This window comes from Armigeres subalbatus, chromosome 3 (genome assembly GCF_024139115.2).
Source record: "Armigeres subalbatus isolate Guangzhou_Male chromosome 3, GZ_Asu_2, whole genome shotgun sequence".
NCBI classification, from domain to species: domain Eukaryota; kingdom Metazoa; phylum Arthropoda; class Insecta; order Diptera; family Culicidae; genus Armigeres; species Armigeres subalbatus.
Window position 1 is genome coordinate 274121682 of NC_085141.1, and position 16476 is coordinate 274138157.

At 37.6% G+C, this 16476-nt stretch overlaps 1 protein-coding gene across 6 annotated transcripts in view; it reads right to left on the bottom strand.

The window, feature by feature from the left end:
• Positions 1 to 1335: 1335 nt before the first annotated feature.
• Positions 1336 to 16476, bottom strand: part of LOC134224442 (hexokinase type 2) — a 105785-nt gene continuing 90644 nt past the window's right edge. For 5 of the 6 annotated variants that reach the window (XM_062703794.1, XM_062703792.1, XM_062703791.1 and 2 more), the window contains 4 exons: positions 4564 to 4663; positions 3968 to 4163; positions 2791 to 3130; positions 1336 to 2727 (listed from right to left, as the gene is read on the bottom strand). In XM_062703794.1, the coding sequence (XP_062559778.1) occupies positions 2554 to 2727; positions 2791 to 3130; positions 3968 to 4163; positions 4564 to 4663 (810 nt within the window). In that variant the 3' untranslated portion in view covers positions 1336 to 2553. The remainder of the gene's footprint in view (positions 2728 to 2790; positions 3131 to 3967; positions 4164 to 4563; positions 4664 to 16476) is intronic. The other variant, XM_062703790.1, reaches the window with a different exon arrangement.

Consider the following 16476-nt stretch of genomic DNA (forward strand, 5'->3'; position numbering starts at 1 on the left):
ATAAAGTGTGTAACACAAGCCTCAGGTAACCTGGAATAAGTATTCCACGAGTCGAGTTAACATTGAATTCATGACTTCGATATACCTAGTAATCGTCACGTTGAAAATTTAAGACAGCAGTGTAAACGTATTGCCTAGTGTCATACAACGTAGATTGGCCACGGCCCGGTGATGCTTTGAGTTTAACAAGAATAACAAGATAAATGTCGGTCCAGAAGGAGATTCAAAACAAGACTGATTTGGGGGTGTTATAATGCCCAGTACGAGTGGCGTACACCAAGCATAGCATGCGACATCCAAAATCGTCCATTGGGAGAGTTACCCTGCCACGTGCAGTAGGAGGAATATTCGTCACCGATATACAAACCCTATGAGAGCCAAAACCGCCGCGAAATTTACCACGCTGTGTGTGGAGCTAACCACATCCTGACATCTGGCGCAGGAAGATTACCAGCTTGGCCAGCTACCACACCAAATTGTCGACGAGATTATCGCATTGTGAAAGTGGAAGATGCTTCTTTTGACACGCCCATCAACTGGAGCTGGAATATATCGACAAAGTAGCGTCGAATACGTGGCTGATTCGGGGTGAATTCTTTTCAGAAACAAGGGATTCGTGGTAGCCATCCAGGACCGGGTATTTGCCTTGAAGAGCTATCGGCTCTACATATGGCACGAACACGTGGAGTACCACAGCAAAAAGTAGAAGAGACGATCGAGCATATCGTGTCCGGGTGTTTAGCCTTAGGGGCCGTACACTTATTACGTAAGCATTTTTTCTGGTATCGCAAAGCTGATTCACAGAGCTTTACACCCTTTTGGCATTCAGATTATTGATAATTATTTCCTGTATTTTTGCTTAGAAAGTGCAAAAACTCTGTGGTAATAATATTATGGACCTTTATAGTAGTATCCCGTTTTTCCCTCCACTATGATTTTCTTTGTCGAAATTCGGTAATGATTTCTGATCTCGACTCTTGGATTTTCGGCAGTCGTATAATTTTAAATTTGAAGGTTGAAAATTTCTCAAAAACTTTTCGTTAAAGACCCGGAAATCCAAAATGCCATGTACCAAGCGAATTAGCTCGTCGAATTAAGGCGATGTCTGTGTGTTTATGTATATTTTTTATTTATCGGTACTTTTCTTGCAACAAATTGCTTCCTTTTGAAACAGGGCCTGAACGCAATTGCGTGTGAAAGTTATGACCGCCAATAAAAATTTTAAGAAATGTAGAGGAAACATCACTTTTATGGCATTTATATTCCTCCTGATTTGCTCGCAACAAAATGCATCCGTCGAGTATTTTTATTATGAGAAAACGCAATAAAAACACGTTATAGTCTATCAATAGAATTTCTTTATTTTTATTTTTTCACTGTCAACAGTATTATAATTATTTTCATTTAAATTACTTTTTTTTCTAATGTAAATTACAATCAGCTTTTGTTATGTTCTTTTTTTACTTTTATAATGTACACTTTGCTATTGTTTCGTTTTTCTTGCTTTGTTTGTAGTTGATCTACATAGCTTAAATATTATTACATTCTTTTTTTTACCTTTCAGTGAAGATCATATGGTTTTCTCCTTCAAAAGCACATTAGCAGCTTTTGTTATTCGCTATGGCTGCTTACCTTTGATTGACGCGTTTGGCAAAACTGAATAAAACTAAACATAGATTTTCAACTATCAGGGTATTATTCCCGAAGCCGTACCCTGAAACAGAGCGTATAAAAATAGATGATACCTTTCATGCATACTTCAGTACAGTGGATAATATTTGAACTATACGAATTGTTAGCGGGGTTTAGGTATAAGGTGGACACGTATCCTCCTTTTGACTAAATAAGTCTGAGCACAATAGTTTTCCAGCATTAGAAATGAATGTATGTTGCGGATCTGTTTATCTCTTAATGAGATTAACATACTTTTTGTGTCTCATGTGTAATAAACCATTTCTATTCATATGTGCAACTAATACCAAAAAACTTTTCAATTTTGCTGCAGTTTTCTGTGCCGAATTAAAAAAAATAAGAAAATTCGCATTCTTTGTAATATTCCAAAATTCAAACGCCGCGTTGAATAAATATTGTCTTTGAAAGGTATAATTGTTTATTAATTTATAATAGTTTAAAAACTAATTAATGTACAGCTAAACTCAGTTGTCAAGGTAAACTTTTTTTGCATTCACATTTGTTGATTTTTTTTTCTTGAAGTTTCAGTTTATTTATTTTTGATTTGTAATAAATAAATAACAATATCCTCATTTCTCTTTCCACTAATCGTGTCTGCAACACACTCAACGTGAATTGGATTCATGTTTTTGCCTGTTTTATATTTTAAAACTTTTGTTTGTCTATTACGCATATTAATTTTATATTAGCATTCAATCTTTTAATTTCTTTTGCTCCATACTTTCTCTTCCTATATATCTTTTATTCTCAGTGTGGGGTGTGGGCTTTGCTCTACTAATTATTTTCTAAATCACTAGTTTAGTAGTTGTGTACCTGGTATTGTTGAGGGAGGGGCTGGGCATTAAGAAACTGCAGTACTGCTTATTGGGCTTCTCTACACGCCACGGCGGCCACCAGGGCCGCACCACGGCCGGAACCATCTTCTGACAGCATAAGGTCGAAGCTAATGTCCGGTTTCACAAACTGCCTGATCTTGGCCTTCATCAGATCGTGGAACTTCGGGTGGAAACGATACACCGAACCGTCAACGCCGACCTATCGGAAGATACAAAGTTTTAGTTATTTCCGTCACTGTATTGAACCGTGAAATGTGCTTACGGTTACGCTTTTCTCGTCCATCTTGTTGATGAGGCCGGCTATACCGGCGGACACCAGATGGGCCGCCCGACTCGATACACACTCACAGATGTAGCGCACATTCGCACAGTCTTCGTCGGTTGCGTGCTCCAGACCCAATTCGTCCAGCACGTCGCGGCAGTACATGTAGGTGCCGGGTTTGTCCGATTCAATTTCTGACACGTATTTGGTGAAGAACTGGCCCCGCTTGAACAGGATGTCGGAACCGACGCCTCCGAACAGGAGCCCGGCGCGGGTGAATTTGACGATGGCCAGGCGAGCCAGCTCGCCCATGTACATACCGGAGATCATCTTTTCTTGTCTGAAAATAGAGATAAGGATTCGTTAAAATTTAATTCAAATTTTTCTAGGTCTACCATTTTTTATTCCATCCTTGGAAAACAAAAACTATTGCCTAATTTTAAAAATAGCAAACAAAATGTATTGTAAAAATTTGTGGGTTTTGGGAATAATTTTCAGCCAATATTTTGAAATGAATAAAAAATCAATTTCTTATACATAGGTATAATCAGATTTTACAAATATTACTCTTATTTTAATTTCAGGATTCACCGAGGGTAAACAAATTTAATCCGTAAGTTACTTAACTTAGTTACTTTTTCTTCTTCTTCTTCTTCTTCTTCTTCTTCTTCTTCTTCTTCTTCTTCTTCTATGGCTCTACATTTCAACAGGAATTCGGCCTGCTTTTCAATTTCAACGGGACAGGCATTTCCCTCAAGAAAGGCACTTTAGGCCATTCTCACCTACACCAAAATATTTGCATGGTTATGGCCTTTGAAACCTTTAGCACCAAACTCCTTTCGGCCAAATGGTCCTTTCAGAAAGTCATTCGCCGAAAATCATCTAAACAAATTTCGTGTGGCCGAACTGAACGCTTGTTCAAAACGGTTTTTAGATCGAAAATGGTTTGACCGTATAAATGTCATTTGGTCGAAAGTGACATACAGCCGAAAATCGCATTAAGCCGAATAGATAGTTTGACCGAAAAAGTTGTTTGCCCTAACAGATCATTTGGCTAAAAATGCCGTTTAACCGAATAAGTCGTTCGACCGAATAGATCATTTGGTCAAAAATGCTGTTCAGTAGAAATGATCGTTTGGCAGAAAGAATTATCTGAATTATTTTTATAGCTACTTACGTCTGCCTTCCTGGGTTTATACTGAAGTGATCAATCTCCCGGTCGTATTCTGTCCGCACGAAATCCAGTGCTCCATTGTCGCCGAAAGCACCCCATTCGGTGTTGATTAGGACGTGCTTCTTTTTCGGATCATTCGGACCGTCAAACATCTCGCAGTTCTCGACCGTTTCCACGTAGCATGCATTGCTACCGGTACCTGTGTTGTTACCATTTTGTCGCGATGAGGGAAGCATAGCACAAAATAGATTTTTATTAATGATTTCACGATTTGAATGTTTCGGATTTAAGGACTGGAGGGTAAATGTGAGGTTATGAATGATGAAATGGGTTAGAACTCAAAGTAACCAATAGAAAACATACTATGGAAGCAAGCAAATTTTAGTTGTATTTTTTTAGTGATAAACCCACCACCAATTTAAACCAGTTCCAATTTTAAGTGTTATCGAAATATTCTAATCGCGTACAGGTACAGCACACAAGTTTTGTTAGCACATTTTTGGGGACGAACACACAAGACTAGTCGCCTCGCGAAGAGTTTATCACACCGCAAGATTCAGTTAAACTCTCGGAAGCGACTTTGCCCGAATCCTACATACCGACGATCAATCCGATTCTACAGTTGTGATTTTTCCAGGCACAGGACATCAGCGTGCCGGTGGTGTCGTTGAGAATGGCACAGATTTCGATTTGAACATCCTGCGGTCGTTTGGACGGTATTGGGGTTTGTTCATTCAAAGTGCGTGTAGAAAATGGCGAACGGGCATTCGCAGATTATATAGAGTTACAATGTCGTGCAAGATATATTCACAGATTGAAGATCATCATCAGGATAGGAAAGAGAATGGAAAAAAAGATAAGAAACAAGATTCGTAAATAAATCGTGCATTGCAGAATGGTGTGCATATTTGCCGTACTGAATTTGCTGATTGCTGATGTTCGAGCCACTAAGCAAGGTACTTTCAGAGGAAGCTTAAGACCAAATTCAATTTTTGAATGATTGTCATATAATATGGATACTGATCATGCGAGAATTTTATGTTTAACTTTCAAGTATTATCTTCTTCTTCTTATCGGCATTACATCTCCACACTGGGACAAAATGTTCATTAAGCACTTCCACAGTTATTAACTGCGAGGTTTCTAAGCCAAGTTACCATTTTTGCATTTGTATATCATGAGGCTAACACGATGATACTTTTATGCCCATGGAAGTCGAGACAATTTCCAAACCGAAAATTGTCTAGACCGGCACCGGGAATATAACCCAGCATGGTCTTGCTTTGTAGCCGCGCATCTTACCCCACGGCTAAGGAGGGCCCCAAGTATTATAATAATTATTTTTATTCGTACTATTGTTTTGACTCAAATCCGGAGCGTGACACAACAGAAACTATCTTGTGAATAGATGATTCCAACTTTATTAGCGTAATTCTGCTCACAAGATTCATTATTAATTTTAATCTGATCCTATGGAAAATTCAGTTTTAGAGCTCTAAAACGCCATTATTTGGATTATAAGCCTTGTTCAGAATTTAAGTCGAATAGGTATAAAGTAGGTAAACGTTGTTTCTCCTTAGGGGCCCTCCTTAGCCTAGCGGTAAGATGCGCGGCTATGAAGCAAGACCATGCTGAGGATGGCTGGGTTCGATTCTCGGTGCCGGTTACGGTCACACTCACCACGGTGGCGAAGAATACGACCGCAGTTTACATTGAGATCTACGTTTTTAACTGCATTGACTGTGAAATATTTCCACCCTGGTAGGTACCTTTATAGAAATCCTCACTATTTCGTTTGCTGCGCCGAGTACAAACAGCTGGCTAAATGTGTTCACATCTGATCCATTGAAGTCCCAGGATTACCCAATCGCTAATGCAAATCATGGTATGTATGCAACGCACCATAAATGGCACACTATACATCTTTATCACTCATTATATTTTAAAAGTTCTAGAAGTCTTCGGAACAAAGTTTTTGCGAGAAACGAATGTATAAAAAGTTATAAGAAAAAAACCGATTTTTAACGTATTATTTATATTTATACAATTGATCCGGTGATGAATTCCAAATTCACCACACGCTTACATGCTCTCAAATTCAATAGCCAAAATCTGCCGAACTAATTTTTGTACTACGCAGAAACTTATGTCAATTGTACAGCTATGTTTGTTATGTTTTTCCCAATTCGTGCTCATGGAAAAATGCTGGAAAAAGTACTTGGTTTCCAAGATGGCGGATTTGTGGCTTTTTTGTATAATCACGTTAACCATAAATGTTGAAAATATGTGTTTTTCAGCAAAGTTGCTCAAAATTAATTATTCTAAAACTTCAGCGTAAGGGATTACAACTATAACTGTCTACCTTAAGGCGCTTACACACAGATAAATGATTGATCGAAGTTACCCCGAATTGAAAAATAAAAGAACTCTACAAAAAAGATGTTTTACCCTTTCAGGACGGGTGGGTCATATATGCCCAGCGTTTTAGATTGGAAGAGAGATAGGTCACCAATTTCTTCAGTAAGACTGTTCACAAGAATGTATATAAATTATATAAAATAAGTTGTTTGATAGTTGTGAATACTCAGACAAGTTGAGCCGTTATGCCTGTGATTAATTTTCAGGAATACGAGATGCTCAAAGTACTCCAAAACGTTCTCGAGCTCAGCCCACGGTACCTACCGGAGCAATCAAGACTTTGGTAATGTCCCCATCGTCGGTATACACCCAATCTGGTTCAATAAGCATATACGCATCATGGAAAATAAATTCTTCTGAATACGAGATGCTCATGGTACTCCAAAACGTTCTGGAGTTCAGCCCACGGTATCTATCAGATCAATCAAGGCTTTTACAATGTCCTCATCGTCGGTATTCACCCAATTTGGTTTACTGGGCATATAAGCGTCAGGCAAATCCAATTTTCTTGAATACGAGATGCTCATGGTACTCCAAAACGTTCTGGAGTTCAGCCCACGGTATCTATCAGATCAATCAAGGCTTTTGCAATGTCCTCATCGTCGGTATTCACCCAATCTGGTTCAATAAGCATATACGCATCATGCAAACCCTATTTTCTTGAATACGAGATGCTCATGGTACTCCAAAACGTTCTGGAGTTCAGCCCACGGTATCTATCAGATCAATCAAGGCTTTTGCAGTGTCCTCATCATCGGTATTCATTCAATTTGGTTTAATAGGCATATACGCGTCATGCAAATCCAATTTTCTTGAATACAGGATGCTCATGGTACTTCAAAACGTTCTCGAGTTCAGCCTACGGTATCTATCAGATCAATCAAGGCTTTTGCAATGTCCTTATCGTCGGTATTCACCCAATCTGGTTCAATAAGCATATGCGCGTCATGGAAAACCAATTTTCTTGAATACGGGATGCTCAAGGTACTCCAAAACGTTCTGGAGTTCAGCCCAGGGTATCTATTAGATCAATCAAGGCTTTTTCAATGTCCTTACACTGAATCTGGTTCAATAGGCATATACGCATCATGCAAAGCCTATTTTCCAGGATACGAGAAGCTCATGGTACTCCAAAACGTTCTAAAGTTCAACTAACGGTATCTATCGGATTAATCATGGCTTTTGCAATGTCCTCATCGTCGGTATACCCCCAATCCTATTCAATAGGTATATACGCATAAATACGGGATCTTCAAGGTACTCCAAAATATTCTTGAGTTTAGTTCATAGTATCTTCCAGATCGATCATGACTTTCGCAATATCCTCATCATCGGTATGTACCCAATCCGGCATATGATCCTAATTTCCATGAACATGAGATCCAATGTCCAGGGAGGTCCAAATTAATCTTGAGTGCACAATGAATATGAGGTTAACCTGCGATTTGTACTGCGTACATAGACTTGGGTGATCAAGTAGTTCAATCGTTACGGTTTCCAGGAAGTTTTGGTGAACCTAAAAGGTCTGTAGTAGCTTGTATGAATCATGATTGAAGTCAACTCAATGAACTGGGATATCATATTATACACCATTCATAAGTTGGTTCATTGGATAGATCACATGATCCGAGCTCGAAAAAGGGTCTATAATACAGCCGATCCTCTCTGAGTTGCTAATAGAAGTAGGTGTTGAGCGGAAAGGATGCAAAAAAAATATCCGTCATTTTTTTTATAAATTTTTTGGCTCTCCACCTAAATTTAAACTTAAATATAAGTCGTGTTTGTGAAAAGTGAAATCTCGAAAGAAAACTGCAACGTCCACAATTCGATACATGAAGATGTGGTCCTCGAGCTCACCGCATCCGAAAGGCCAGCGTGTATATATTTGTTTGCCTTCTGCCTACTGTCGGATCTATACCACCGAAATCGGACATTGAGAAAGCTGCTGCCATCCCAATTCAGCACGGATCTGATGAAGCGTTGCTGACTGATGATCAAGGTGGAATGTGTTCAAAATTGAATTGTAGTCATCAAAACCGCTGCCTTCAAACCAAGCGATGGCGCTCGCTTAATCAGCCGTTTGTTTCGAAAGATGTCGGAAGTCGGTTTGCTTTTGGTGAGATTAATCCAATATTATTTTAAATTCTTTGTTGCTATCTTTTTAACTGTGCCTTTAACTGTCTAATCTTTGGTTCTCAATTGCTCCTTTTTCTCCAATTTTTTTTACTGAATGGCTACGATACCTCATACTCAAGCCGACTATCGCAGTCATTTTTTCTACTGATCTTTGTTATTAATTGCTTTCATATTCAATACGTCAGGCCTTTATGTTTAATAACATTTTAGTCCAAATCTATTTTTTAGATTTTATTTGTTTTTTTTAAATGCCCAATTCTATTATAGTTTTCTCCTTATTGATACTTTGTAATTAATGCTATTAACAGCTAAGCGTACTTGAGTTCTGTCCAAAACTAAAGCAATCTTGACTCAACTATTGAGCAATCTTCATGTTTTTCCTTCCTTTCTTTCGTTGCTATATAAAATTAAACATTTGAAATTAAACACTAAATACGTACAGGGCATCGTTTGCTGCTATTGCCGCGGATATTGTGGGAGTCCCAGGTATCCGGTTTACGCTCTAGTTAGCAACGGTGGCTCTTCTCGACCTTCTATTCCCTGAGTAATTAGTACGAATAAGGGCGTCCTTGTGAAGTTTTGCTGTGCCTGTTATGAACACCTAGTACATCCCATTCCCTACACATTCTGAAAATAATTTCTTTTTTCAGAAGTGAATCCTTTTTGTAGTACTAGTCTTCATAACAATAAGGGCACCATTACGGAGCATGAGATATGATCAAATTATTCGTAGTACTACTTGATCAACACCCCCGGCTGGGTGAGGGATAGAGGATGACACTCACACTCACACACAGATCCTCTCTGAGTTGCTAATGAAAGGACCATTGACTCAAGCATACATCGAGATGTGGATTAGAATGTCCTTAGAAAATTGTTCGAAAGAACAGTCAGAGTAACCGAGAAAATAATTTTAGTATGGCATCATTTGCTTCCACGAGTTGATATCGAGTCGAAGAACATCGAATCATGGAGGCCCTATTGTAGCTTGTGAAAATAATGAATGAAATCGGCTCAATGAACCTGCTGTGATGTTTAGCGCTAAACGGATACATCGTTCAGGATTTGGTTGATCGCATCTTTTGAACTCCCGGGCGTTTTGGAGAACCTAAAAGGTCTGTAGTAGCTAGTAAACATAATAAGTGAAACTCTTTTGGCTCAATGGACCTGCTGGAATGTTTATCGTTGCACGTATACATCGTTCAGGACTTGGTTGATCGGGTAGATCGCATGTTTTGAACTCCTGGATGTTTTGGAGGACCAGAAAGGCCTGTAGTAGCTTGTAAAAGTAATGAGTGAAATCCTATCAGCTCAATGGACCTGCTGGGATCTTCAGCAATGCTCGGATAGATTATTCGGGACTTGGTTGATCGGGAAGATCGCATGTATTGAACTCCAGGACGTTTTGGAGAACCAGGAAGGCCTGTAGTAGTTTGTGAAAGAAATGAGTGAAATTCTATCGGCTCATTGGACCTGCTGGGATGTTTAGCGATGCACAGATACATCGTTCAAGACTTGGTTGATCGGATAGATCGCATGTTTCGAACTCCATGACATTTTGGAGAACCAGAAAAACCTGTAGTATTTTGTAAAAGTAATGAGTGAAATCCTATCGGCCCCATGGACCTGCTGCGATGTTTAGCGATACACGAATATATCGTTCAGGGCTTGGTTGATCGGGCAGATCATGTTCTGAACTCCAGGCCGTTTTGGAGACCCTGAAATAGGTTACGTTTATTTAAAACTCGATAATTTCACGTCTTATGATCACATAGATTTGTTTGGACATATTTTTATCAACTTTGGACATTCTGTTTCTAGAAGTATTTTCTGATGCATTCGAGGATATGTACTCCAGAACAGTTTGGACGGCCACCCGAAAAATATATTTCAACATCTTTTTAGATCTTTCTATACTAGATTTGGCAGGATCGAGTGGAAAAACTCAAATCTGTACGTTAAATCATTGTAAAAATAAGTCGTCCTGAAAAAAGTAATGATTTCACTTACGAAGGAAATATTTACAAAATAATTAAAAAAATTATCAATGTTCCCCCGGATTAGGATTATTAAAATTGTATCTTGGCTATTATTTTATGTTATGCTGTCTTGTAACGTCGCGACGAGTCACGTCATTTAGCAATTGACCATGCGACGATATCATAATGTGACTAACAATTGTTCTGAAAACTGAATAGCAATTGACTGACCGGAATGTGTCAGCGAATGTTGCGAATAATGAGGTTACTCAATCTATCAATCATTACTGACATTCCGTTGGAACAGTTTTGGTCGGAAGTTTTTTTTACAGTTATAATCTTCTCCCTTCATTAAAATCAATTACACAGCCGACTATAAATATGAATGAAAGTGGTTTGCTCAACGAGACTGAATTGATTCGAACACCTCGTAATAGATGCTACGGTCATTCCACGTGCTCTCTTCGTTGATGAGTTTGAGTGGGTCATGCAAATGAGGAGATAGAATGCATTCCCATTCTCATTCGGTCGTATGCATTTGCGCGGAAACCTTAGATAAGTGCTATCAAGATAAGTGTTGGTGTTGGTGTTAGTTCATGGTGGTTGATGCTTGCTTTGCCTAAAAGTTTTTATAAAATTTATTGAGTGATAAATTCACAATAAATGTATTATTTGTGTTGTACTTCATTGTTCTACAATCATACAATCTGTGATATCAAATGTTTACATAAGTTGTAACCTAGAGTGTTAAAAAAATGCAAATATCCCAAAATATTTCTATAAATGTGACATAATAGGTGTCTATAGTATAGGTGGTGCCAAGTTGCTGCTGTTGTTGTTGTTGCTGTTGGTGGTGCGTCGTTCTACACACTTGCGTTTGGTTCCGTGTTGTAAAAGCGAAGGAAGTTTGATTGATGCTGGCCTTACCCCAGTACATCGCATGTACTAAATACAGTATCGTCAATAACGATAACTGTCTTTTGGAAGGTTCTGGCTCGAAAACAAGTAATACTGTTGTGTTATTTAGGGTAGATTTGATATTGTCACGGAAAAGATTCACTCCTAGTACGTCGCATATACATACGTTAAGTTGTGTTATAAATTAACATACTTCGCATGGTTCTGGCTCACATTAAACACTCAGATGCTGTGTCTGTAGAGTAGATTTGACAGTGTCATGGAAAAGGTAAGCCTAGCTATATATTAAAGCTTTTAGTAGTGAGTATCTTCGTGGGATCCGAGTGAGTACTACGAACCTGTCCACAGCAAATACACCATAGAGAAAGCTCTGATGAAATGCACTAATACATTCTTTAGTACTGTACTTGTAGTATAACATACTAGGTTTTGCAAACGTGTGTGCAATTGATACTACAGTTGTGTTGATATTTTTGTAAACGAATGTAATCTATATGTTCCTTATTTTTGTTTAGTATACGTTTCTGTCTTATAAAACGTCCACATAGTTAAATTTGTTTACACCTAATACTCTCTCTTCCGTAATAAGAATCTGGCTTTAAAAATGAAAAACAACAAAAAATGCAACATTTGTCATAAAACAGAATCAGATAATAATGATTTGCTAACTTGTAAATACTGCTTTGCAATGGCTCATTTTGAGTGTCGTAAAAGTGTTGACAAAAACAGGAAAATGCCAGGACACATAACAAATTTCTGTTCTCCCAAATGCTCTAGTCTGTATGATCGTATTACCACAACAGAAGTAAAAAATGATCCGACTAACAATAAATTTATTGATGATCTGAAAAATGTTATGCATGAAAATACGCGAACTATCAGAAGTCAGGTGCAATCAGTAACATCTGCAATTGAAGCATCTCAGCAATTTCTCTCATCTAAGTTCGAAACTATCTTGGCAGACTTTCGAAGCTTGAAAGATGAAAATAATCGTCTCAAGCGAGAAATCGAAGACTTAAAAGTGCTTCAAACTTCGTTATCTGCTGTGGTATACAAACAGGAATCCGAAATCGATAGACAGAAACAATCATCTGTTGCTAATAACGCTGTAATGTTTGGTGTTCCATTTGAGAAAAACGAAAACCTATCCCAGATAAGTGCTAAGATATTTGATAGTATTGATGCTAAGTCATGTTGCGATTCGATAGTTTCGGTTTCAAGAATGTTTTCCAGCGATAAACATCCAAATGCACCGATTAGGATAGTGTTCAAAGATAGAAAGACAAAAGATGTAGTAATCAAGAAGCAAAAAGAGTCAGGTAGAATAGCTTCATCAAAAGTGGGTTCTTATAAAACTGGGAAAAAAAGCTTCATTAACATTCGCGATGAACTAACTCCATTAACTGTCGAGCTATTGAATGCACTGCGCCAGTTTCAGCATAAACTAAATCTTAAGTATGTTTGGCCTGGGAGAGATGGTATAGTTTTAGTTAAAAGGGATGCCAATTCAAAGCCCCTTGAAATTCGAAACAGAATGGACGTGGACCGACTGCTGAAGGGTCAACATTAATTACTTAATGTGCTCCAGATTTGGGTTAATTTTGCAATTTGTAATCACTGATGGCTAATGTTTTGCAGAACTTCTTTCATTACTCTTTAGATGAGTTTAATGAAAAACTGGAACATAAGAGGAATTAATGACTTGAGCGAATTTGATTCGAATAAAGAATTTCTAGATCTCTGTGAAGTACCACTGGACATTCTAATAATTGGAGAAACATGGTTGAAAGTTGAAAACACATCGTTATATGCTATACCAGGATATCAGCATGTTTTCTCATGCAGGGGTTCATCAAGTGAGGGCTTGGCAATGTACATTTCGAATAAAATAAACTATCGCTTGATATCATCTGAAGTTTCGGATGGATTGCACCATATTCACATTGAACTCAAAATACTTCAACACCACTACGATATACACGGAGTTTATAGACCTCCTTCATTTGATGTTAATAGTTTTCTGGACATACTTGAAGATTGGATCAGTATTTCTTCCTTGAGTCACTCTTGTTTTATCCTAGGAGATGTTAATATCCCAATGAACTTGATTCATAACAATGTTGTTAATAAATATAGGTCACTCATAGAGTCATATGGAATGGTTTGTGGTAACACCTATGTGACAAGACCTGCTAGTAATAATTTGTTAGATCATATTGTTTGTCGATTGGAAGATTTAGATCGTCTTTGTAATGATACCATATTTTCGGATATAAGTGATCACACGCAAATTGTTTCAACTTTTAAATTGTTCATTAATAAGAAGCCAACGGTCATAACCAAAATAATAATAAATCATCAACTACTAGAAACTGAGTTTGAACATTTCTCAGACACTATTATAATTGAAGATGATGTATCGAAAGTTTTGACCGAAATACAGAACGCGTATAATAGCATATTATCCCGTTGTACAAAAATCGTATCAAAACAAATCGTAGTGAAAAATCAATGTTGTCCTCGGATGACCTTTGATCTTTGTGCATTGATGAAAATTAAAGATAACTATTAAAACGAGTTAAACGTTATCCAAATGATATTAATTTGAAAACTATGCTGAACCATATAAGTAGGAAAGTTCAATGTACCAAACAGCTATGCAAAAACGATACTACGAAATTTTATAGAGAAATTTACAGAGCCAGTGATAAATACCGAATTATGATTAATGGGGAAAGCAACCTCACAGCAAATAGCATTCAGGAATCTTGCGAAAATCTTTACAAATATTTCACAACAGTTGGACAAAAGTTAGCTGATGAAATTCTCAATCATCGCACTGGTACAAATCCGTGTGACAATATTCAAACTGTAGGTAACTCAATATTCCCAACGAATCTCAATGAAGTACTATCACTAATTAAAGACCTAGATGGTAGCAAAGTCCAGGACCAGATAATTTACCTTCCTCGGTTCTAAAAAAACACACTCGGTGAAATTTTCGAGACTACTATCCGAAATGTTTAATAACATTATTTCCAGCGGCGAATATCCTGATTGCTTACAAACGGCCAAAGTGATACCAATCTTTAAATCTGGCGATACACATATGGCGTGTAACTATCGTCCGATTTCCACGTTATCAGTATTCAACAAAATTTTCGAAAAACTGCTTGTGAACAGATTATATAACTTTTTTGAGCAACACAATATTTTGTATCCGTTGCAATATGGTTTTCGACGTGGATGTACGATGTAGCACCACCACAGCAGTTGTAGAACTCGTTGATTATGTTACCAGACAAATTGAAGCGAAAAATGTTGTCGGAGGACTGTTCATAGATTTAAAAAGGCTTTGATACGCTGAATCATAACATTCTTTTAGCGAAGCTTGAGCGTTATGGTGTCAGAGGAATTGCAAATCGGCTAGTTGGCAGCTATTTATTGAATCGAAAGCAATATGTAACAATTGATGGCGAAATAAGTAGGACACTTGGTATAAACGTAGGTGTCCCTCAGGGAAGCAATATTGGGCCACTTCTTTTCCTTATTTATGTTAACGATATTGGTACATTAAATCTAAAAGGTGTGCCTAGACTCTTTGCAGATGACTCAGCTATATTTTTTCCTGGATCGTGCTCTGATGTCATCGTCCTAAATATTGAGCATGACCTTGCCATCCTTCATGATTATTTTTGTACGAATCTCCTCTCACTTAATTTGTCCAAAACCAAATTTATGTTGTTTCATTCACCACGAAAAAAACCAACTCTTAGAAACTATCCAAAATTACATAATATAACTATCGAACAAGTCAATGCATTCAAATACCTTGGTATTATCCTAGACCCTACTTTTTCATGGAATAACCACATCGCGAATGTTGAGCAGAAAGTATCAGTATTATGTGGTGTCATCAGGAAAGTTAAGTCCTTTGTATCGCAGTCCGCTCTGTTGAATTATTATTATGCTTGCATTCACTCCATATTACAGTATCTGAACATAGTATGGGGAAATGCATGTAAATCCAAACTCAAACGGCTTCAGACATTGCAGAATCGTTGTTTGAAACATATTTTCAATCTTCCTCGTTTGTATCCCACAATCAGCTTATATAATAATGAAAGTCATAAAATTCTTCCTATTCGTGGTCTTTGTGAGCTTCAAACATGTACTTATGTGCATGATATAATATATAACACAGGCATCCATAATAACTTACCAATTACATTGAATAATCAACTCCAGAATACACGACAAGCACATCACTTAGTCCGAACCCAGGCTAAAACTAATCTTGGACAGAGAAGAATCACTTTTATAGGTCCCTCAAAAGTATAACACATTACCTAACGAGTTGAAACAAGTCTCGAATAGAAACATATTTAAAGCCAGATTGAAACTGTATCTAAAACATAAAATATGTGAATATCTTTGAACTGATCATTTAACCATGAACTATCCTTAAAGTACTTTTATTATAATTCTTCGTCATATTTCCAACCATATATGTTTACTTTTAGTGTTTATAGGGATCCCTTAAAAGGAATTTAGTTTCCACTGGGTACACCCTGCTTATCTTATTGTTGTAATTGTTCATCACACATACCTAAGCATTTAAATTTATTTTTGTATTTCCATGTTAGTCTTTCTTGTTTAAAAATTAGATGCGTCCATTGCCAGGAAGCTCTCTGTGCGAGTTTCTTGGTGTGGGGGAAGTGGTGGGCCATTTTAAAAAAAAAAAAAAAAAAAAAAAAAGATCATCGGTGGTGCTACAATGCTTTGCGATTAGATAAGGTTGACATACTAGCTGAAAATATATCGTATAATACAAGAGGAACGCAAAATAAAACCATAAAATAATCACCAGTACTTATTCCACTACTAAAAGAAGAGATAGTGTTCGCAAATGAAGAAGTGCTACAGTTGGGATGACGAATTTGGAATTTGTGTAGCGGTCGGCCGTTCACATTCAGTCGATTTTATTGGACGGCGGCTCTTCAATCGCAATTTCTAGAGGCCTTAATAAAAGCGCCTCCTTCAACAACGGGGGAAGAATCG